The sequence below is a fragment of the Hemibagrus wyckioides genome, linkage group LG06 (assembly GCF_019097595.1).
Source record: "Hemibagrus wyckioides isolate EC202008001 linkage group LG06, SWU_Hwy_1.0, whole genome shotgun sequence".
Taxonomy (NCBI): domain Eukaryota; kingdom Metazoa; phylum Chordata; class Actinopteri; order Siluriformes; family Bagridae; genus Hemibagrus; species Hemibagrus wyckioides.
This window is the reverse complement of record NC_080715.1, coordinates 8,392,209-8,416,411: the sequence shown is the minus strand read 5'-3', so window position 1 is coordinate 8,416,411 and position 24,203 is coordinate 8,392,209. Positions and strand designations below refer to the sequence as shown.

General features: G+C 42.3%; 1 protein-coding gene across 4 annotated transcripts in view; it reads right to left on the bottom strand.

Moving 5' to 3' along the window:
- nckap1 (NCK-associated protein 1) overlaps positions 1-24,203 on the bottom strand; it is a 62,227-nt gene that overhangs the window by 1,131 nt on the left and 36,893 nt on the right. For all 4 annotated transcript variants that reach the window (XM_058391967.1, XM_058391968.1, XM_058391969.1 and 1 more), the window contains 16 exons: positions 23,208-23,266; positions 19,890-20,035; positions 18,640-18,772; positions 14,266-14,385; positions 12,596-12,735; positions 12,001-12,132; positions 7,695-7,913; positions 7,250-7,380; positions 6,922-7,019; positions 4,836-4,929; positions 4,414-4,496; positions 4,086-4,166; positions 3,915-4,008; positions 2,681-2,797; positions 2,385-2,494; positions 499-588 (listed from right to left, as the gene is read on the bottom strand). In XM_058391967.1, the coding sequence (XP_058247950.1) occupies positions 499-588; positions 2,385-2,494; positions 2,681-2,797; positions 3,915-4,008; positions 4,086-4,166; positions 4,414-4,496; positions 4,836-4,929; positions 6,922-7,019; positions 7,250-7,380; positions 7,695-7,913; positions 12,001-12,132; positions 12,596-12,735; positions 14,266-14,385; positions 18,640-18,772; positions 19,890-20,035; positions 23,208-23,266 (1,847 nt within the window). The remainder of the gene's footprint in view (positions 1-498; positions 589-2,384; positions 2,495-2,680; positions 2,798-3,914; positions 4,009-4,085; positions 4,167-4,413; positions 4,497-4,835; positions 4,930-6,921; positions 7,020-7,249; positions 7,381-7,694; positions 7,914-12,000; positions 12,133-12,595; positions 12,736-14,265; positions 14,386-18,639; positions 18,773-19,889; positions 20,036-23,207; positions 23,267-24,203) is intronic.

Sequence of the window (24,203 nt, the reverse complement as noted above, 5' to 3'; positions counted from 1 at the left end):
ATCCATGTGAGAACAGATTTCAGGGCTTGGCGGTGTGCTTGCCAGTCTGCTCTGTGTGTGTGTGTGTGTGAGACAGCTCTGGCACTGGCTGGAGGACACACACGAACACGTCCTCGGCCTAATCAAGACGCTCGTCACTTTCCATTACCCAGCAGAGCCCAGCTACTTGTAGATTACACTTCAAAGAGCTGCTAATCCTTCAGACAAATCCCACACAAGCTCCTCTCTGATCACAAGACGACAGATACAGACTGCATGACTGCAGATGGCTGATCAAACATAAATCCTGTAGAGCGGTGTTATTTTTTTTTCAAATAATACTACAAACAGCTGCGATATTTCATCTCCTATTTAAAGAGATGACGCAAAGGTTTAATACGCCAGTGTTGCAACAAGCTCCAGCTGGTGAGGTGATTAAAATAAAGATATAACAAAAAAAGATGAGTAACAGAGCAGAAGGACAGGCGACAGAAAGGTGGTGGTGGTGTTGGGTCTCACCATGTCGAGGAGAAGATAAACAGACTCGCGGTTCCTGGTGGTCGTCTTGTCCGTCTCCTGACCGATCTTCAGCAAGCTGGAGGAGGCGAGCTGAACGAGCACAGAGGACAGAACAGATCATTAGTGATGTTCCTCTTTTACATATCTCTCTCTCTCAGACGTTCTGGAAAGTTCTAGAACAGGGGTGGTCGAACCTTATAGGGCTGGGTGTAGGGTTTTCATTCCATCTTCGTTTCATTGAAAGCCAAGATCAACCGATTAACCAGGTGGAATCAGATGTGGCTCCTGCTTGTTTGGAATGAAAACCTGCACCCTTTGTGGATAGGGTTCGACAGCCTTGCTCTAGAAGTTTGAAACCCGTCTACCAAAAAAAAGTGACGCATTTATAAAGATTTCGTTTCTCCTTCTTTTTCCGCCTAGATTTACAATATGGAAGGGAGTCAAGTTTGATCGTCAGCATCATCGGCATCTGTCTCATTAAAAGTCACTGGAATTAACCCAGAGTTTTGTTCTCAGATCTTCACTCGACTGATCTCCTCTCACACTAGTATCAGGGGAGAAATAACTGCGGATTCATTCGGCCTGCTCTGATGTGTGAGAGCTGTGCTGATTATTCAAAACACCTGATCAATGAGTGTGGGGGGAAAAGAAAATAAAAAAATAAAAACAAGAAAGAAAGCAATCACTTAATGAAGTTAAAAAGTTCAATAACACAATCATGCAACCGAGGCAGAAGACAGAGGAAGATAGATAGATAGATAGATAGATAGATAGATAGATAGATAGATAGATAGATAGATAGATAGATAGATAGATAGATAGATAGATAGATAGATAGATAGATAGATAGATAGATAGATAGATAGATAGATAGATAGAGATACTTTATTCATCCCAATGGGAAATTTACAACTTCTAGCAGTATCCACAAGCAGAGGTAATAAGGTAATAAATAAAAAAAATAAAATAGAAATAACAACAACAAAAATACTAAATACTAGAATTTAAGGGTACAAAATATAACAAAAAAATCTAACAAATAAAATATAATTAAATAAAATAACAAAAAATACCAAATACTAGAAATGTTAAGGTATAAGAGATGAGGTAATGTGCAAAAACTAGAATTTAAAGATCCAGTTCTCAAATGAGCAATGGGTCTAAAAGAATGAGACACAGATATACAGAGCTTTCAGGAGAGAGAAAAAAACAGTAAAGAGAGAGATTGTGTGTTCGTGTCTTTTTATAACGCGAGTTGATGACTCTCTAATAATAGTGATTAGTATGAGCGATACTATTGATTTAATGATGTGTATATCAACTGATCTGAAGCTAAAACTGTTATAAAGTCATATAAGTAGCGGCCATGTTGATTTGATATCACTCCGTGAACACGGGAGGGAGGAACTGGCCTTTAGAGGAGTTTAAGTCGAGGAGTTAAATTTTGGCTTTCTTTATTGGAGGCAGGAAATGACAACTTTGCATTGAATGCAGCGTTAGATTTATAGAAAAAAGGGAGCTGTGAGAAACAGAAAAAGGAAAACGAAGAGGGGAAGAAAAACGAAGTAGTGTTCGATTTATAGAAAAAGAGCCAGTGAGTGAGGGAACTGGAGCGTGTGTATGTGAGAGAGAGAGAGAGAGAGAGAGAGAGAGAGAGAGAGAGAGGCCACTGGTTAGTCCTTGAGAGCTACTTAGTTTTCCTTCGTCTGTCAAACACAAGCAATTTGCCTAAAGTTTGAGCTCACGCCTGTCACACTGAATCGAGGTTATGGCAGCTCAGCGCCAAGGCTAAGCACAGCTGCAATAAGTAACCGAAGCCTGTTTATATCTCGCTGATGTAAAGGAATTTGTCGAAGTTGCTGAACGTGTAGATGTGCTAAACTCACAGCGAGGAACTCCTTCAGGCGATCCTCAATGCTGCCCTTATGGATGGTGAAGAGAGCGGCAGCAATCTGGTTAATCGCCTTCGCCAGGCAGTGGATGTTGTTGCAGTGCCCTGAGGTGCATTAACGTAGAGGTAAAAGATGGGATTAAACTCATTTTTAGTTGACTTCACACATACTAATATGGTACACTAGTTCACTCATGAACATGGTACACTAGTTCACTAATAAAAGGTAAAAAGAATATTCAGTTTTTCATAATCGTAACCATTTCAACCGATTCTTTCCGTCATGGATACCTTCGATTGCAGGGCTGTACTGTGACATGACGTTGCTGGCCAGGGTCGGCAGGGAGACGGCCACAAACACCATCAGCAGGCAGGCAATCTTGTACTCCTCCTCGGGGCTGATGTTTTCTGTTATCGCAGAAAAAAAAAGGCCGAATGACTCCACCGATCCTTCGCAAACACCTTTATTTTGGCTCGGAAAATGACAAAGCAGAAACCGCTAGGAGAAAACGTTCTCTCTCTCTCAGCAGGCCCTGAGGCGGAGGTGCCAAGAAAAACGCTGCTAATGTCCAACAATTAACTTGTATTTGTATTAGAACAACCCTCTGGGAGCGAGTTGGTGATGTGGCGTTTGGCTATGACGCTCTGTTTTGACAGTAAACAGTGGAGATCTGTCTTACAACGATGAGACTCGAACGGGCCAAGCCAAAAATATTCTTCTACGTACTCCGAGAACCGACATTTATATCATTATTATTATTATTATTATTGTTATTAGAGAGATGAACAGAGTGAAACAAAGCTGACATTTTAAGAGTTATACAGCAATTCATTTCTCCTTACGGACTTTCCATTTCCCTTGGATGTTCCACAGAAATGTGTTCGAATCCACAGGACTCCTTATCTCTGGTCTACGGTAGAATTCTACGTTATACATCATTACATGGAAATGTGGACGAATGTTCAAGAGGCCAAAACGGGAACTGGCACCCTGTTTCCTTGTGTCCATGTTCAGCATTGACTGCGTCCACTCCACAGTGGTGGTTAATGACTCTTATGTAAATAGGCACACTCAGGGCTTTAAGAACTTTAAGTATTTCTATTTTCAACTAGCCTAGGGGTTATATTCTCATAGAAAAGAAATGAATTTTTCATTCACACAAATCTACAATGTAAATGTTGTTCTGCTCTCTGAGATGCTCCGAGTGCCTGTTCATCAGCTTCTATTTTACATAATTGTGCATAAGATCATTTGAAGGCTAAAATTCTGTGTAAGGTTATTTCAACAGAGGTACTCTCGCACTGAAAGCCAACAGTGTCCTGACTTGTGGCCATAAGATAATTCATTTGTTTATACTGATGAAAACGTCCCAGTCTACCAGCAGGACAGAACGCCTGTCTACTGGTAAAAGTTGTTTCTACATGAATATGGTGAATTCTTGTTGATCTCCACAGACATCTGTAATATTTCCTGACATACTGAATGCTAATAGAAGAGGAAGTGCTGCTTTTTATCACCGCTTACCAGACTTCTGGGAGGACAGAGCCACGACAAGAGCAGGATCGATCTCACAGGGCAAGCCTGCTGCTGAGGACAGCTCATAAACGTTCATGGCCACCTGAGAACAAGACACAGAAAGTCACCTTTGCTGTTAGAGTCTCAGTGTGTGTTTGCTGGTATGCAGCAGGTTGTTACCTTCATGTCTGTTTCACGGGGAATGTGATCCTTAAAATCCTCCACAGAGCTGACCAAGAAAGGAATGTGGCAGGAGAGAACCTTCAAAGAACAGAGAGACGTATCAGATTGTATCAGATAAGAAAAATAAGCTAAGCTAAGACATACAACGTGGTTTATTTTTGTTGTTTTCATTTCGATCATTCAACTTTTGTGATCGACTGAATTCATCAGGAATGTCAGATACAATCAATGGTTTTAGCCTAGAACACATTATAGCATTAATTTATTTTAATGCTGTAAAAAAGCTGTAATAGGGCAAGGATTAAGGTGTGGAAGTAACACTTACATCCCGGAGCGCCTCCTGTGCCAGTGAGCGGAAGGACAGAATGACTCCGATGATGGTCATCCTCTTGAGCACACTGTCCACAGCTAAAGGCAACCAAAGACATTAAAACAAGCCTTGATCTAAATCCACCCATCTGTTTCATAACCGAGGCCTGATTGACTCAAACTGGACCTTCTTTGTACATTCTGAAACTATGATGACTTTTTAAAAAGCCATGCGGTTGCGGAGAAGTTTATTTGGATTGGCCCATGGAGCACACATTTACAAGTCGTCACCTAGTTAAGAATGTTGTCCCCGGTGATCTGTGTGTAAGAGAGTAAACGAGTTGTTAAAGTGTCTATGCTATGATGGCAGGCCAAGGCGGCGTCACACCCTCCCGAACCATCCCACGCACTCCAGACAGCTTTTCAGCCATCACTTACATGTAAGTCTCTTGAAGAGTGCTGCCATGTGATCAGGTTTGTCAAAGCTGGTCCTCATCTGGGACAGAACCTCCACATTCTCCACCACCAGTTTCTGTAAACCAAAACGCAAGAAGTCTCTCTTCTTTGGTCAAAGCTTTACGATTGGAAGAACCTGAACTATTCTATTAATATAGTACATGTTTGTGTGCATGTGTGCATCTGTACACACACACACACTATCAATGTTTATCTCCTGGCTGCATGTTTAAAATAAAACAGAAGAAATAATAAATACGATCAAGTGTCCAGCTCTTCGCATATCTCTGAATTGTTTACTCTATCACCCATGAACAAAGTGCTTGTGCTGGAATATGTTTCGCATTAAGCAAACACAGCGTGGTGTAAAGAGTGAGAGCACAAAAAAGAAATCGGATAAGCAAAACTATCCTTTCCAACTGTAAATTATTTTCAGGTGGGGAGAAAGCCTTGCATGTTAGAAAAGAATAAATCATTCACACATTTCCACAGAATGCATGATTGTGATATTGGATTGTGTTTCAAATACTTTCAGCATGTTGACATCCAAACAACAAGGTCAATATATAGACAACAGCAGGGCAAGTCTGTTCCTCTAACCCATAAAAACATTTCCAAACAAAACTGGTACTATTTAGAACAGGATTCCATTATTAAAGTAAACTTTAGTTTAATTGTGGTATAAAGAGCGTGTTTATCCACTGGTTGATATTTGTATGTGTTACTCAAGAAGCAAAAGATGGGCAGAAATATATTACCAAATAGACTTACAGGTACACACACCAGTCCCTCTGGCTCTGAGAATCATGTCATTAAGCTATTAGAGCTTTTAATTGCACCCAGGGAGATGGAGAATGCTCTGAGCTGCTGAAGAAGCCAACAGAGAGAAGCAGACCAACTAGTGCTTCCAGGACTATTAATACCTGGAGACAGCTAGAAGTCTCACCATGATCTTTAAAATATATCCCCAGCACCTGAGGACGCAACACCTGTAATACCTGGACGTGTTCAGTCAAGACCTGTGACTATGACTGTTATCTAAGAGCACACGATCATGACCTTTATTACCTGAAGACACAATCATTATCTTCAGTATCTGGGGCAAACTCAGAAAACCTATCCATGAAGCTTAAGACTTGATAACACCAAAATATTCAGGACTTAGGGCCACCTGATCAACATTAAATGACCTCATACATTGTAAATTACTGTAGCCACTGGCCTTGATCTATCTGAAAACACCTGACCATTAGCTTTAAAATCTGAGGACATACGACCATGTCCTTTAAAACCTGGTGACATATGGGCACTACCTTTAAAACCCGAGGACACATGACCATTACCTTCAATATCTTAGGGACACATAGCCATGACCTTTAATATCTTGGGGACACCTGACTATAACATTTAAAAACTGAGGACACCTGACAACAAACACGCATTTAAAAACTGAGGACACCTGTTGACACATGACCACTACCTTTAAAACCTGGGAATACATGACCATTACCTTTAACACCTGGTGACATATGAACGCTACTTTTTAAACCTAAGGACACATGACCATTAACTTTAATATCTTAGGGGCTCCTAACCATTAAATTTAAAATCTGAGGATTCCTGTCCATTACACTTTTAAAATCTGAGAACACCTTTAATGCTCACAAGACTTAGACTGAGGACCTTGAATGTCCACAAGCCTTTATGATAATTGCAATATCTTGGGGACACCTGACCCTTCATCACCTGAAAACACTTGGCCATAACCTGTAACATCTCCAGACACTTGACCATGATTTTGGTCATATTCTTTAATAGCCAGGGACACCTACATAACTTGTGGACCTTTCAACATGACCTAATGATTTTACCTGGAAAAACGTTGTCCTAATCTGGAACATGGTTTTAAACACCTGTAACATGTTTGATAACCTCTAACAGAATTGTTCTCAGTGGACTTTCATAAGCATTAACATCTGACCCCTAATGATGACCGATGGACACCCCTTTGTGACACATTCATTAGCAAGACGATTCCGGTCAGCTTCACCAGTGATAACCTCCTCACCTTGAGCTCAGCCACTTGGGAGGAGATGTGCCACATCAGGCTCTCACTGAGGAACTTCATTCCATATGGACCCAGAAGCTCAGAAAGTGACCGCATTTCTGAATTAGACAGAAATTTCACCAAAAACAATAAAAAGGCCGAATCAGTGATGTTTCATCACACACACAAAGACAACAGAGAGCAGAATACTCAAATTACACAATCGCGCTGAACTGAAACTCCAAAATAAGGTCAAAAAACAAAACAGAGCTAAGTAATAATCTGTCTATTCATTTCTTTAAGATTGTTAGCAATGTTAGCAGCGCTGAGAGAATTTTGGAGAGGTTACCAGAGATGTCGGAATACTCCTCGGCATTAAAGGTGAGCTCGTTCTCAGTTGGAAGATTGACGAATGCTTTCATGGCAGGGAAGTAAGCTATGTGGCCATTGCTCACCTGTCGAAGCAAAGTCTCCAGATACCTGTAAGAGTCAGCACATCCGTCAGATCTCATCAGGTGTATGAAACATACATCAAACAGACTACAGTGGCATCTGTATTAATGCTGGTGTTGATTTCAACATGAACACCATTAGCTCATTGTGCTATTTAGATAAAGAGTACTAGAACGCTGATGGTAACGCTAATGTAATGTGTAGCAACAATACATTACAACAGGATAACAATCAGCTCAATGCTCTAGTCCTAAAGATCCGAGTAGTAGTTAAGATTAGACTAGGGAAGTGTTTTAGCCACAGAGGCGTAGTTACATTACATATGTGTATGTCTGTCTCACCAGTTAGTGTAGAGGCTGGTGATGGTTGGCTCTCCGTGGCTGTCCAGGTGTTGTGTCTGCTGCAACAGCACGTTGTTAAACACTCTGGTTATGTCAATCTGGACATAGTTCTCGATGGACTGCAGCACTGTCATGTAGGCTCGCACGCTGGTCAAGAGCTCAGACGGCTTGGCGATCTCCTGTGTGGCCTGGTTATACATGGTCATTCCAACTATAGACCTGAAAGGATCAAGATGATATCAGAAGATTAATATTAAGAGACATTAGGATGCAAAGTCATGAATATAACTATTCCTTGAAATTAGATGACACCATTCATCTGTAAGATAAGCCAAAAATGACTGCCTTTCACAAACTGGAGGCACATTATCTTATACTGACAATTCTACTGACTTGTTAAGTTTACTAGCATAATTATTCAAGCCTTCTCCGTATCTCCTGAATGGCAGTGTTGGACTATCTTTGCGACACATTCATTGGACTTGCTATGCTGAAACAGCAGACTCCATGCACAGGACATTACCGTAATGACCAGATTATCTGTGTGAATGAGCATTAAGCACATAAGATTTGTGGAAAAGATCTCCAATGGGGAAATGCATGGAGTTGAAAAAGACCCCGACCCCCCCCTTTGACATGACAATCAGACATTCATCTGCTTGAAGGCCAATCCAAATACAAACAATCCAAAGCAAATGGCAGCTTTCTTTTTTTCCTTTGTTTTGAAAATCACTTATTCTGATACAATGGTTCGAATTATTTCCTTTCATGTTCTCAACAAAATTTCAACACTATTTGTAAGACTGAGAAATAAAACAAACTGACAACTGCAACTTTAATGAAATGAACTAATCCTGAAAGTATTACTACAGTTCCATGTTACTTGGGAAAAACTCTATTGTAAGCTATAAGCATGAAAATAACCAGGAATCAGGGAATAATGAGTGAGTTTATAAACTATTCTATACTGATAAACTACACTATATTGCCAAAAGTTTTGGGACAAATGCCTCTGCATGCACATGAATGTAATATGGAGTTGTGCTGCCACTTTGCAGCTATAACAGCTTCAACTCTTCTGGGAAGGCTTTCCACAAAGTTTAGAAGTGTGTTTATGGGATTTTTTGACCATTTCTCTAGAAGCGCATTTGTGAGGTCAGGCACTGATGTTGGACGAGAAGGTCTGACTCTCAGTCTCCGCTCTAATTCACCCCAAAGGTGTTCTATCAGGTTGACGTCAGGACTCTGTGAAGTTCCTCCGCACCAAACTCACTTATACATGTCTTTATGGACCTTGCTTTGTGCACTGGTGTGCAGTCATGTTGGAACAGGAAGGGGTCATCCCCAAACTGTTCTCACAAAGTTGGGAGCATGAAACTGTCATGAAATTGTCTTGGTATGAAGCTGAAGCATTAAGAGTTCCTTTCACTGGAACTAAGAGGCCGAGCCCAACCCCTGAATTCAATGATTTGGAGGGGTGTCCCAAAACTTTTGGCAATATAGTGTATCTAACTGTGTTAATTCATCACGGGTACCAAAACTCAATAAATGATCAAAAGACACAGTATGTAGGTATATATGTATATATACATACACACATGTATAACCCTTAAATCCACTGTACTGTTTTCGCTAACATTTTTTACCATTTAAAACATTTGTTAAACAATTGCTGTAATATCATTTGGATTTGATTTGTAGGCAAATAATTTGGTCCCACTGCATCACTACTGTAAGGTTATCATCAAGATGGTGCTAAAACAGTGGAAAAACTCTGTGGAAAGAGTTTGCAGTAAAACATTTTACCCAGTGTGACCTACAGGAAGGACGTAGTAGGGAGCTGGACTAATAGAGCCTCATCGATGAGAAGCATGAGCGTTTAGGAGGGTTCACAGACACGGCCAGCCTAAAACGCGTCAGAGTTTCTGAACCTCGCAGTGGAAAATACCTGTTACTCCTCAGCGCGTGTTTATGTGCTTGGACAGGCCTTGGATTTGGAGCCGCGTCAAAAGTCAACTCTAACCCAAACTCCTGTCAGCCGCGCCAATAAATCACAGGTGGAACAATAAAGGCCGAAACGGACCCTTTATGCTCGTTTTCCAATTCGCAGTTTAATTAAACAGTGAGCTGTATACTTCTCTGAAATAAAACGTAGTAAAAAAAAACCTCCCTGTGAGGAAAAGAAACAGACAGAAACTGTATTAACAGTGAGAACGGGATAACACGAGCCCTGGGATAGACGAGAGAGCTCTGCATGTGCCACAGGCTGCTGAAGCGTTAAGGTTTATATGAGCTGGACTTGGATGTGGACTTTGTAAATCATCTAAGAAAAACCCGTTTCATTTAGGATCACCGATCTCTGGATGTAAAATTGTGGTTGTTATAGTGCATATGACTAAATGAGCAAATGTGTATTATAATAATAACACAACGTACAAGCAACTGTTGATTTCACAATGACAAAATACATTATGAAGAAAGGGAAAAGCCTATAGACCTGCGCCTTTATTTAACTGCTATGAGTGACCTTTTGAGGGACGAGAGTTGCTCTCACACAGAGCGACGTGACTCATGGAGCCTCACTGTTCTCACACAGCTGTATGCTTTACTTAATACCACAGATAAGGCAGCGAGTGGAGTCGGACCAGAGGAAATTCTTATGTCATTATCGGTTTATAATCATTTAACCACTTGCCTGTGTGGTCTCAAACACCAACAGCATTTTGTATATACTATCTGATACACTGCATGGGCAAAAGTTTGTGGACACCCACTCATCAGCCCCTTGTTAAATATCCCGTTCAAGATTTATTCCCACCTCGACTCTTCCGGGAAGGTTTTCCACTAGATGTTGGAGCGAGGCTGTGGGGATGTGTTCATTCAGCTACAAGAGCATTAGTGAGGTCAGACACTGACCGCACCCCAGACCTGCTCATCCCAAAAGTGTTCAGAAGGGTTGAGGTCTTCATGGAGCGCACTTTGTTTAATAGTTAAGGATGGGGTTGGGGTGGTGATGGGGCTGTAAAGGTTAAGAGAGGACATGGTGTTTAATGTTTATGGATCGGGTTGAAGTATTGATGAGGTTGTACAGGTTAAGGATGGGGTCGTGACGTTCAATGGTTAAGGATGGGGTCGTGACGTTCAATGGTTAAGGATGGGGTCGTGACGTTCAATGGTTAAGGATGGGGTCGTGACGTTCAATGGTTAAGGATGGGGTCGTGACGTTCAATGGTTAAGGATGGGGTCGTGACGTTCAATGGTTAAGGATGGGGTCGTGACGTTCAATGGTTAAGGATGGGGTCGTGACGTTCAATGGTTAAGGATGGGGTCGTGACGTTCAATGGTTAAGGATGGGGTCGTGACGTTCAATGGTTAAGGATGGGGTCGTGACGTTCAATGGTTAAGGATGGGGTCGTGACGTTCAATGGTTAAGGATGGGGTCGTGACGTTCAATGGTTAAGGATGGGGTCGTGATGTTTAAGGGGCTGTACTGGTTAAGGAAAGTCATGGTGTTTAATAGTTAAGGATGGGGTTGAGGTGGTGATGGGGCTGTATTGGTTAAGGAAGGTCATGTTTAATGTTTAAGAATGGGGTCATGATGTTGATGGAGCTCACTTTGTGCACAGGAATATGTTGAAGCAAGTTTGTGGACTCCACTGAAGGAAAACTATAAATCTACACCATATAAAAACCATCTTTATAATACGATACTTCCTTCATTGGTGGTAAGACATGTATGGCTCGGTGTCCACAAATTTTTGGTCATGGTGGGCGAGTGCAGTTAATGACTTCAAATCTCACATCCATGTTCCTGATGTTGGCCGTTACGTTATTATATTATCATGATCTATAATTAGCTCACCAGGGGCTTTTTCAAAATACTAATGTTTCTGTTCATCGGTTCATGTTTTGTTTCAGAGTCAAGTTCCTTACTCCTTCAGACTTGCCATAAATAATACTAGATAAACCTCCGGCTTTCTGCGGACTGAACTTCGGCTACTGTTACACTGTTATCTCCGCGTCCACTCCTCGCACGTTCCTAACTTTATTATACACGAGTGCTACCTTTCCTTGAGGCATTTCTCTTTCAGCTTTACATGTTAAATACCATGATTATGACATTATGCAAGAGTCATAAAGAACTGAATAACAATTGGTGTAGCTGATATATTTTTTATGTGTTCCCTTAAGGCTATGCAGATCCATGACTTTTTTCTTCTTCTTTGCTTTGGCAAGAAGTCAGACGTGCCACTAAGGCAAGTAAGGTTTAAGCTAAATCTGGATATGATGAAAAGAGGAAACTCACTTGGTGAAGCGGATCTCCAAGTGGGAGGTCAGATATTCGCGTGGGGTGAAGGTGTGCTCCCAGACCACCATGTTGGGTACGTAGTTGATGGAGAAGCAAAGCTCTGACAGTGCTGTGTGCAGCTTATCCAAGCTAGGAACATGAAAAGAAAAAAAAAAAAACAAAAAAACACACTTGCTGTCAGACAGCAGCTAGCATTAAAAACACATTTTCTTCAGATTAACGAGACAGAATGGAGCTTGGCCTTGAGGAAAGCATAACTAACACTGATTTTGAGCTCACTATATATTAATGCCTCCGTGGAAGTGGGATATTTGAGTCAGGGATCAAGGTCTATCCTCTTTCTATTGGGTGGAGGATCTGTGTGTGTGTGTGTGTGTCTGATTAAGTAGCAGAGACCACCAGCAGGCTGGATTAACTGGTCTTGGCATATAAGGAGAAAGTTTTTGAAGTGTGTAGTGCCAAGTTTTGGAATTAGCTACACTTGTCTGTCATGTAAGTTGTGTTGAATTGACTAATGTACCAGTGATGACGTGTGTGTGTGTGTGTGTGTGTGTGTGAGTGCACATGTCATTGAGACTCGGGTGCTGCTTACTTGGTGACGAGCAATCTGTTCTTCCTCATGCTCTCCACTCCGGGCTTCTCTCGCTCTGGCTCTCCTTTCTTCCCAGTCTGCTTCTTGGACTTCTTGTTCACGGCCTGACTGATGGTTTTGGCGCAGTGTTTTGGCAGTAGCTGCGTGGTCGAGGGGGAAACAGGAAAAAGGGCCCCTTCACTTTTTATACCAATGAGCAAGCAAAGAGACAAGAGCAGCATACTCTGGAAGAGTTACGAGTCCTTGTCCTGTTTGCTTATATTATTACAAAAACACAGTCGAGGAGAGATCTCTGAGCATTATCTCAAGAGTAGGGGAGGGGTTGATATATGCGCCTGGCTGAGGAGAGAACATCTGGGGAAGTTTTGCTTTCCTAAAGCTCCACAATTTTTTTGAAGGAAAAAAGTGAGGTTGCCAAAGGGCAAATTTGTTCCACATAAGGTTGCAGAAACCTTCATAAGTCAGCACATTTCTCATCTGGTAACATGCCACTTAAATAAGAAGACAATTAGGCATGAAGGACTTTGAGTCCGTTAAAGGAGACGTTCAAGCAAAAAAAAATGATGAAACAAAAAGTCTCCTTCACCCCAAAAGCAGCTGAACGGCCAAGACAGTTTGGGAGTCAAAAGTTTGCTTAAGTTTTGCACTGGAGCTAGAAGGATAACATAGATAAATACAGAAGCTTATAGACACTAAATTTGCAAAATGCTTATTAATGTAATAACAATGGTCTGATAGATGTTAATGTTTAAAGTCAGGGATGATTACGTTGCTGCGGCTGTACTGGTTAAGGAAGGTCATGGCGTTTAATGGTTAAGAATGGGGTTGTGGTGTTGATGGGGCTGTACTGGTTAAGGAAGGTCATGGCGTTTAATGGTTAAGAATGGGGTTGTGGTGTTGATGGGGCTATACTGGTTAAAGAAGGTGTTTAATGGTTAAGGATGGGGTTGTGGTGTTGATGGGGCTGTACTGGTTAAGGAAGGTCAAGGTGTTTAATGGTTAAGAATGGGGTTGTGGTGTTGATGGGGCTGTACTGGTTAAGGAAGGTCATGTTTAATGTTTAAGAATGAGCTGATGATGTTCATGGGGCTATACTGGTTAAAGAAGGTGTTTAATGGTTAAGGATGGGGTTGTGGTGTTGATGGGGCTGTACTGGTTAAGGAAGGTCATGGTGTAAGGATGGGGTCATGGTGTTGACGAGGCTGTACTGATTAGGAAAGGGCAAGGTGTTTATATGGAGGTTACAGGTTAAGGGTATGGGTTTAGGAAAGGTCAGAGGATACAGATCAGGTGTGGGGTATTTAGTTGGCATTCATGGGGTTGTCAGAGGTTAAGGGTCAAGATCATGGTGTTTAGAGTAGGTTAGACCTCACAAACAAGGGGATGGCATTAAAGGGTAAATGTAAAAATAAGCAAGAACGATAGATGTCAGGGGTTTTGGTAAATGTTTCGGAGGAGGTTAAAGATTAAGGATCAGGTCACGGTGTTTAAGGAGAGACCGGGGATGATAAGTAGTAGTGTTTAGGTTAGAGGTCAGAGATCAAGCATCAGAATGACTGTGTTTAGGTTAGAGGTTAAGAACCAGGATGGTGGTGTTTAGGCCAGGGTTTGTGATTAAGAATTAGGGTGAGGGTGTTTAGGGAGATGTTAAAGGGCAGGGTGATACTGACCTGGTCACTCAGGGTGCACTGCTCTGTGCAGATGTCAGTGATGAGGTTGCGAGCCTGTTTGGCCATCTCGTCCAGAAACATGTTGCACAAAGACAGACTGCGATCGCCAATATGGTGCCTCTGCAAGAGGGGGAAAAGAGAGAGCAAGTGTTTAGATTTTCAAAGTTCACTCGCAGTTCCCCGTCCCTGTTGTTCCAAATCCTCTTATCCTCTTTCATACACCTCATCCCCCCCCCTGCCTTTTCTTCTGCCTGCAAGGTTCAGCAGGAATTCAGCAGCTTGTCTCCTCACAGAACACAAACTAAATCAATAATCTATAACGGAGGAATGAATGAGTGAAATGTCTGCCTTCGTCCTCCACCCGCACCAGTTCGGACGCCGAACGTGGACTCCGACACTGATGCTGTTCAGCTGGAGTTATTCCAAAGCAACAGCCACTTTGACCTTCGCAAAAAAGACCTTTGTTGTTTAATAAAAAAAAAAAAAAAAAAAAAAAAAAAAAAGAGAGAGAGAGAAGAGGTTCCTGTGTAAGGATGGAAATATTTCTGGAAACTTCTAATGCCTTTCCAACATAAACAAAGGCTGCAGCTGTCCAAAGCTGTGAAGTGGCCATAGGAAGAGGCACATTTCAGAGCTGCTGAGAGAGGGAGTTTCATGTTTGAACAAGGGAAACCCAAGCCACCTACCCCACCATAAATCTCTTTTATTCTTCTAAGAGCTCTGGGACAGTTCGGCCTGCCCGGTCCTGCTGCGGTAATCGCACTGCCTGTGTGAGTGCGCATTTACACGCTCATTTAAACCTGTTTTCGGAGGAAAAACACAAGACTGTTTACCAGATCAGATCGGGGGACGGAGGCGGGTTGGCCGATGCCAAGTGCAGCCAGTGGAACAGGAAGCTGTTGAGTTTGGTGAGGGATGTTTAACCCATGGGAGCACTGGTAGCCCCCGCCAGTGTACGCTTCAATTAGCGACAGAATAAATCAAGCACTTCAGCATGCATTTTCCACACAACCTTTCTATATACTCATAAAAAGGTCAGACAGTACTCTTATTCTTTCTTTTACTTCTTTCTCCATAATGTCAGAGACAAGAACAGAAAAGAAAACAAAGGCAGGGAGAAAATTTGGAAATGAAGAAAGCAGGATGACCGGAAAACGGATAAAATGACAAAGAAAAATGAGGACTTAAGAAGGACAGCAAGAGAGAAAGAAAGGAACAGAATCTTTGGCATTGCTTTGCTAGTGGTACAGGATGGATGGGTGAAGGGCATCATGAATTAAACTATCGAGTTCCATGGTATTTTAGCCCAAAAGCATTAAAGGATGGGGTTGTGGTGTTGATTGGACTATACTGGTTAAGGAAGGTCATGGAGTTTAATGGTTAAAGCCGCAAACTTAATCAAAGTCAGTGTAGGATGATGACCTTCTCTGAATCTCAACCCTGATGAAAATCTTTGGCACTGAACAATGCAGTTCACACGCATCTAGAGATTACATAACATGACTCTAAATACTTGAGTAATTCTATACACATGAATCTCAGCATCCAGGATCTTTTAAAAAAAAGTGCAATCAAATGATTTGGCTGTCTTTTTCAGAGGAAGCACGTTAGCCTTCATCCATCATGACTGGATGTATGATAGAGGAGAGTTGGCTGGACAAACATTTAAGGATAACCAAAACCATATTGACCGCAAAAATCAAAGAATCTTGTGGCCCTGAACTACTAGTCCAGTTATCCTGAGCTCAGCCTGTTCCCAATACCTGGAGATTACACCCAGAGTTTACACCAATCCCTTAGAGTGGAAACAAACTCAACCTAAGCAATTTCAGAGTTGATTGCGTGAGCAACAACCTGGGGAAAGAATTTAATAGCACTTTAAATGCCAGGAGTTGGACCTCTCCTACAGGGCACAGTGTCCTGAGCAGGAACCCAACTCGCTTCTAAATGATCACATGACTCCCCTCACTGCCCAGCACTTCCCTGAGGCTCTACCTATAATTTTTTCTTCAAATCAAGCTGTTTTATAGGCTTGTGTTTACGCTGTTGTCTGGTTTTGAGCCTATCCTGTTCCTTTGACTGGGTTAACACTGTGTCCAATATGCATCAAAAACAGTTTATTAGAACTCTCTGTTGTTAGCCATCATCATTACAGTAGAGTCAGCTCACTTCCTTATTGTCCATGAAGTAGTACAGTTTCTGGACTCTGGCATCTGCTCTGCAAATGTCACGTGACTCACCATCATGATGACTGGTTCCAATTGTGCCCTATATGGTTTAAAGAGTATGGACACAACCATCACATCCATTTGTGGTTCTTCTGTGTTGACCACAAACCCCAGTTGGAAGCATATAGAATGTCTTTTGTATGCTACAGAATGATAATTTCCATATACTGGAACTAAGAGGTCCAAACCTGTTCTAGCATAACAATGTCCCTGTGCAGTGAAAGAACTCGAGAGTCCTGACCTCAACCCCACAGAACACCTTTGGGATGAACTGGAACAACGTCCCAGGCCTCCTGACCTGACATCAGTGAGTGATCTCACTCACTCTCTTGTTGCTGAATGAACACAAATCCCTACAGCCATGTTCTAAGATCTAGTGGAACCTATCAGAACCAGAATTAACTTCCGTTGCTCAAATTGCTGAAGTAGCTTGTCTGTTGGATCGGATCACGCTCTCCACGTGCATCAATGAGCCTTGACTGCCCATGACCCTGTCACCGGTTCACCACTGTTCCTTCTTTGAACCACTTTTGATAGATACTGACCGCTGCAGACCGGGAACACCCCACAAGAGCTGCAGTTTTGGAGATGCTCTGATCCAGTCATCTAGCCATCACAATTCGGCCCTTCGTCAAACTCGCTCAAATCCTTACGATTGTCCATTTTTCCTGCTTCTAACACATCAACTTTGAGGACAAAATGTTCACTTGCTGCCTAATATATCCCACCCACTAACAGGTGCCATGATGAGGAGATCATCAGTCTTATTCACTTCACCTGGCACTGGTCATAAAGTTATGGCTGATCGGTGTATATTTGCAGCTTTTGGAGTTTGGTTAGAACTAGTGGAGGGTTCAGTTAAAATGTCAGAATTTAATATTACATCAACTTTGCTGGAAATTTTATGAAAAAATGCTGATTATATGGACCAAAGAAAATTGCTTGAGGGTGAAATTTTTTCTGCGTTTTGTAAAAAAAAAAAAAAAAAAAAAAAAATCTATAAATGGACAAATGGGAGGTCACTGTATAGCTCTCCTGGTAGGCAGAGAGAGACACAGATAGAGAGAGACTTATTTATTTATTTTAAATGGTCCACACTGACCATATTCACTGAGGGCATAAAATGCCTTAAAATGCCTCTTTACAGAGAACACAGCCTCCTTCACTCAGCCACACACAGCAGGCTGAGCAAACAGCATTATCACGGTCATATTAAGTTAATTAGCTGTGCATGTGCCGTGTGTTTACGGCAGACTGTTTTTGCTTGTGTCTACCAATTAAGCAAATGAGTTCTGACTAAATAAAACACTAAGGTTTTAGTGTATGAATAATTCACTATTGATTATTTTTGCCCTCCGGATGTAAATGTGCTCATTAAATCCAGTGAAAGCAGATAATTAGGGGTTTCATGGCAGGCGCACAGTGAAAGGTCTGTTGGAGCGGCAGTGTCCGTGCACGAGCTGCACCGATGACCTCTATAAACAAGCTGGAGAATAAACCCTGCTGCGGGTTAATTACGCATCGCATACGACGTATCGGGAGACACATCCTTATCACTGAGGGACTGCTGTTGAGCTGATGTTAGAGAAGATCCTGATATTCAGTGAAAGGACCTATGCTTTATTCACACAATGAAACAGCTATAAAATTCCAACATGAAATCGGTTATGTCACACGCAATTGCAATTGGCTGATGACGTTTCTCCTAAAGCCTGTTGATTCAGGGATGTGAAATCAGGACGGGGCCAGACACAGCAACAGGACTGCGTTCTTTATTAATAGCTGTGTATAAAAATTGACCTCGAATCATCATTAAGGCTGGAGCCATCATTTATTTATAGCCAATCACTACAGAGGGGAGTGCAATTATAATATAACAAGGTGGGGATTCAACCAGGGAATAGTGTCTGTGTGTGTGTGTGTGTGAGCGAGTTAGACAGTAAGCGAGTGAGGTAAACAGCCCCATGGTGTGTAATTAGTTGGTCTTAACACCGCCACACTGTGGGCCATGATCGACAAATCAAGTGTTCACTGTAAACATGTCAAGCATTTCTTGTTCCACAGACCGAACAGAGCTTGTGTGTGTCCTATCCAGAGATTTCGGGTTGTGTGTGTGTGTGTGTGTGTGTGTGTGTGTGTCAGTCACCTCTTCAGGACAAAGCTCATGGGTGCAGCTCATGAAGTGGGTGCAGAGCAGAGGGAAGCAGATGGAGTAACGTGACTGAGACGGCAACTCCAAACACTGCTGGAACATCTTCTCAAACGCCCGGCTGTAGAAACTGTAGGGGGGAGAAAGGAGAAGTGAGTCTGATATCGATAAAGAAAGCAATGAGAAAGAGAGAGAGAGAGAGGTGAGAAAAAATAAAAAAAAAGGTAGCAGAGAAAAGAAAGTGAAGAATAAACCTAGTAAGAATAGAATGGGAAAAGAGGAGAGATGGACAACAAAAAGGTAAAACAGGAGAGAGAGAGAGAGAGAGAGAGAGGAGATGGACAAAACAAGGGAAGTGACCAGAGGAGTAAGAGAAAGAGAAATGAGGGGAAATATAAGCAACACAGAGTGGAAAAAAAGAGTGAAGAAAGAGAAAGAAAATCGGAGCAAAGTTTAGAAAAGAAACAGAACGTTAGGACAGAGATAAAGACATGAAGAGGGGAAAAAAAAGAGGGAAAGAAAAGTATAGAGATGACTATGCGATTAAAAGGGCAAAGGAAAGAGAAACAAAGAAAACAACAGAAAGAAAGGGGGAAAAAATGATTATTGGTTGGAAAAGTCAGAAAGTGAGTGACTGAGATGGTGGGAACGAGAGAACGGAAGAAAAAGAGGAGTGAGGAAAGAGAGCAAAGAAAACGGAGATGGGGAATCAGGACAAAAGAGAAAATAATCAGATGTAAAGAAAGAGGGATGAGTGAGAAAGACTGGGGATAGAGAAGAGCACAGGGACAGAGAGAAAGGATAGGACAAGGAGGAAAAGAGGAAGAAAAAATATGGAGTGATGGAGACAGGCAGAGGAGCTGAGGAAAAACAGGAAGTCAGCCAACTGCAATACGATAAGAGAGAAAGAGAGAGGAAAGAGTGGAAATAAATGGAAGGAGAAAACAAAAGGCTGAAAAAGTGAGATGACTAGAAAGAGTAAGAGAGACTGATGAAGAGAATAAAAATACAAGGACAGACGTGGCAAAAAAAAAAAGAAAAGAATCAGAGCGAAAAGCCGAACACAGTTTGAGTTTCCTGTGCTTCTGTTAAAGTGATATCTAATCAGTCCAGAGACACACACACACACACACACACACACACAGCAAAACAACCAAACACGCTGTTGCCCCTGGCAACTGCAGTCGAGACGTGGATGATTACAGACTCCCATGAGAGACGTTTTAAAGGAAACGCTTGGACTGTACCAGAAAATGGACAGGTCCGACGTCTCCACCAGCATCTCCACTAGAGAGTCCACCATCTTGGTGTGGAAAATGATGGTGTTCATCATTTTACCCAGCTCCCGGTGGTCCGCAATACCCAGAGACGCCTTGGATACGCTGGTGTAGGCCTGCAAAGTACGTGCACACACACACACACACACACACACACACACACACACACACACACACACACCCCCCGAGTGTGAAGGTCATTTCTTGGTTCTGACAGCCCAGCAAAAAACACAAATGCATTTTTAAAAAGAGACAGATGGAAAGCCGAGCTCGGTGAAGGAATGTGTGGTTTTCTGCGCGTGTAGCTCGGAGCAAGACTTCGGGGAAATATTCACACAAACACGATACTGCTGAATCACAGCACGGCCGGGCCGAGTGACGACCGACCGAACCGGCCGACACACACACACACACACACACAGGATCAGACGCTTGAGAGACCTTGCAGGGCCGACGCACACGGCGCTTTGAAGTGAGAAACTTAAGCATGGCCTGGCTAACACTCCGCTGCTCAGAATTCTCAGGTTTGGAGTCTTTCTTTTTCCCTTCTTTCTTTCTTCATTATGTTCCAGACCACAAACAGGGACTGTGGTGGACGCTCACACAATAAACAGATTTTTAAAAGTGTTATTTAGGAAAGAAAATGCTGTAACATGTTTGTTTAACGTCTGCGTTAGGAGTCTCAGGTGATGAGAAGCGGCTGTCGCCTCTTAGTCAGAGGTCAGGGGGTCAGTGGAAAAGGACGGTCTTTAAAAACAGAGGTCTTATTTTTAGACCTTTTTTTCCCCCCCCTTTCAGACTGCTGTTTAATCAACCGTAGCAGAAAACAGTACGGCAGCTCTGGAAAGACAAGAGAAACAAAGTAGTGAACCGAGTGAACTCGGGGAAATTTTACAACCTCCTCGCTAGATAAACGTAAGGATGAGGTAAAGAAGATCAGCAGGCAGCTGTCCTTATTCTGCTTTCAGGGACACAAGTGCTGCCCAAAAAGGCCTGGATGACTACACAGCCTCGCTTCTAGCCTCAACACTGAGATTGTGATCGACTGCATGGTCCAGGATAACCATATGTACGCTTGTGATTATCGTGATATATTGGATTATGTCTACATGAACAACAGGCCATGCAATGCTCCGGCTCTACAAAACCTCCACGCCGATTAATAAGAGTCACCCGAACAGCTCTTGAGTAAACACTGCCGATATTTGACTCAGTTTTTCCATGAATATGTGAAGGATCACTCATTGGAGAGATAGGAGCTTTAACCACATCATGCGTCTTCCTGATTTAAAAAAAGGGCCCATGCACACAAATTTCTACCCATCCATCTATCCTGAAAGGAAATATCTTATTCACTAGAAACAACAAGGTAGATACTAATATGCAACATAATAAACACAATGTGCTAAGCTATGGCACACACACACACACACACACACCATTCAGACTTAAAATTAAAGCCTCCTGCTCAACATTACGTAGGTCGTCGTCATTGCCTTGCATTGTGTAGGACCTGATGATCCTGAGGCCATCTCTTCCCCAGGTAAGCGACGCACACACACCAGACCATCCAAAGAAATCTGGATTCATCAGAGCGAGCCACCTTCTTCCATTGCTCAATGGTCTGATTCCGAAGCTCACATGCCCATTGTAGGTGCATTGGGCAGTGTACAGGCGTCGGCATGGGCACTCTGACCAGTCTGCGGCTACGCAGGTCCGTACCCAGCAAGCTGTGATACATTGTGTGTTCTGAAACCTTTCTATCATAGCCAGGATTAACTTGCACTACAGAAGCCTTTCTGTGGGACTGGATCAGACATGGTTGCCTTCTCTCCACACACACCAACGAGCCCTACAGCCCATGACCCTGTCACTAGTTCACCGGTTGTCCAAGCTTGGAGCACTTTTGGTCAATACAAACCAGTGTATACCAGGAACACCTCACAAGACATACTGTTTTTGGAGACGCACTGACCCGGTCATCTAACCATCACAGTCTGAACCTCGTCAAGGTCACTCAGATCCTTTCCCATTTTTCAGCAAGAGCTGACTGTTTAGATGCTACCTCATGTATCCCACTCCTTGACAGGTGCCATTGTAACAAGATAATCAACACGATTATCAACTTAACCCAATGAAGAATACAGTACAGTGGAAAAGACATGAAGGGAAAAAAAAAAACTCACATGCTCAGGAGAAAGAGATTGGAAACTAAGCACTGGTTTTGACTCGGTTTCGAGTCTGGATCTCGGGAAAGCCGGAGGTTGTTAAACTTGTGCAACTCCGTTTTGCTCAGTTTTTCCTCCCTCAACCGTTAGCTGGTTTTTTCATTTTGTTGTATGCTCTGATTACAATATTTCTCTCTCCTGAGATGTGTAATCGTACCTCCAACACAATTAAACTTGATGACAGTCCAGTGAATGCTAACCAGAAGCCTGACTTTTGGGAATGACTGACCACAGTTAATAAATAAATAATACAGACATATGGTACAAATCTCAAACAATCCAGCCAAAGTGCTTCAGGATGGAGCGCTAACAATGTGGGGGAATGTGTGTGTGCCTGTGCATATATCGAGAAAATAATATATACGTTATATTACTGAATTATTAGAATGTGGAGAAGTTAGAAAGTCTTACACACTTAAAATACACATTTATCTGAGCTTGATTAATTATGCCTAATAGGACTTTGTATTAACAGGAAATAATAGGTTACTAGTACTAAATAATTATTTCTGTTATGGCCAGGAAGTGCTTGATTAATTGTGTCTAATAAGAGTCAGAGGAAGACCCAGTTAAATTAGTTAATTCCCCAGATGCAATACACCACTCAGAGCTCAATTAATTATGCCTAAGAGAAGCAGGATGTGGCAACTACGCCTTCTCAGTGTTAGGTGTCAACTAATTCTGCCTGACAAAGAGAGACAGCACTGGTAGGCTTCAGGTTTGATTAATTATGCCTGACAAAAAAAAATAAACACACGGTATACACCATCAGTGTTTAGTTCTAGGGCTTGATTAAGAATACCTAAAAGGATCTCAACGTAGTTGATTGATTTGATTACTCCTGTCTTACAAAACGCTCAGGTTTTGATTCGCTATGCCTGGTAGGAGTAGGAGGAAGAAGCCTCCGTTTAGTTCTGTAGCTTGATTGGTTCTGCCTGATGAGACTCTCAGAAATAGACTGATATACATAAATGAAGTCTGTCTAGTAGAGCCTTTGGGGAAAGTAGTGCTACCCCACTTTGGTGCTGAAATGGGGTCAGGTTACAATCTCTCTGCTTACCTGAAGTCGGAACCAGTCCAGCCTCATGCCTCGGAAATCAAACACCTCTCCATCCTCCACTGAGAGAGAGAGAGAGAGACAAGAGATCTTTCTTTTAGTGGCGGAGTTTCGGTGATAGGGCAATCAATATTCACCATTCCTTCTTGTTCAGTGTTCTGCAGTGATTCAGGTTACATCATCGAACTATGACTGTAATTCATTATATATATAAATAATAAACTATATTCATCAGGCATAACATTATGACCACCTGCCTAATATTGTGTTGGTCCCCCTTTTTTCCCCAAAACAGCCCTGACCCGTCCTGCACTGTGTATTCTGACACCTTTCTATCAGAACCACCATTAACTTCTTCAGCAATTTGAGCAACAGTAGCTTGTCTGTTGGATCGGATCACACGGGCCAGCCTTCGCTCCCCACGTGCATCAATGAGTCTTGGCCGTCCATGACCCTGTCACCGGTTCACCACTGTTCCTTCCTTGGACCACTTTTGATAGATACTGACCACTGCAGACTGGGAACACCCCACAAGAGCTGCAGTTTTGGAAATGCTCTGATCCAGTCGTCTGGCCATCACAATTTGGCCCTTCGTCAAACTCGCTCAAATCCTTATACTTGTCCATTTTTCCTGCTTCTAAACACATCAACTTTGAGGACAAAATGTTCACTTGCTGCCTAATATATCCCACCCACTAACAGGTGCCATGATGAGATCATCAGTCTTATTCACGGCACCTCTCAGTAGTCATAATGTTATGCTTGATCGATGTATATACAGACACCAATTAACTACTGCAACAATAATTCCACGTATAAATAACACTGGACAGGAACAAAATCACGCGCAAATAAATCATATGATGACCACACCCACAAACAACAACAGTATCAGCCTCTACAATCACTCCAGGACTTTTTGTTGTGCTTTTTTTCCTTCCTTAAATTGGTGAAATTGAAGCACAAGATTCTTCTTTTAAACTCCTAATTCCTATGATA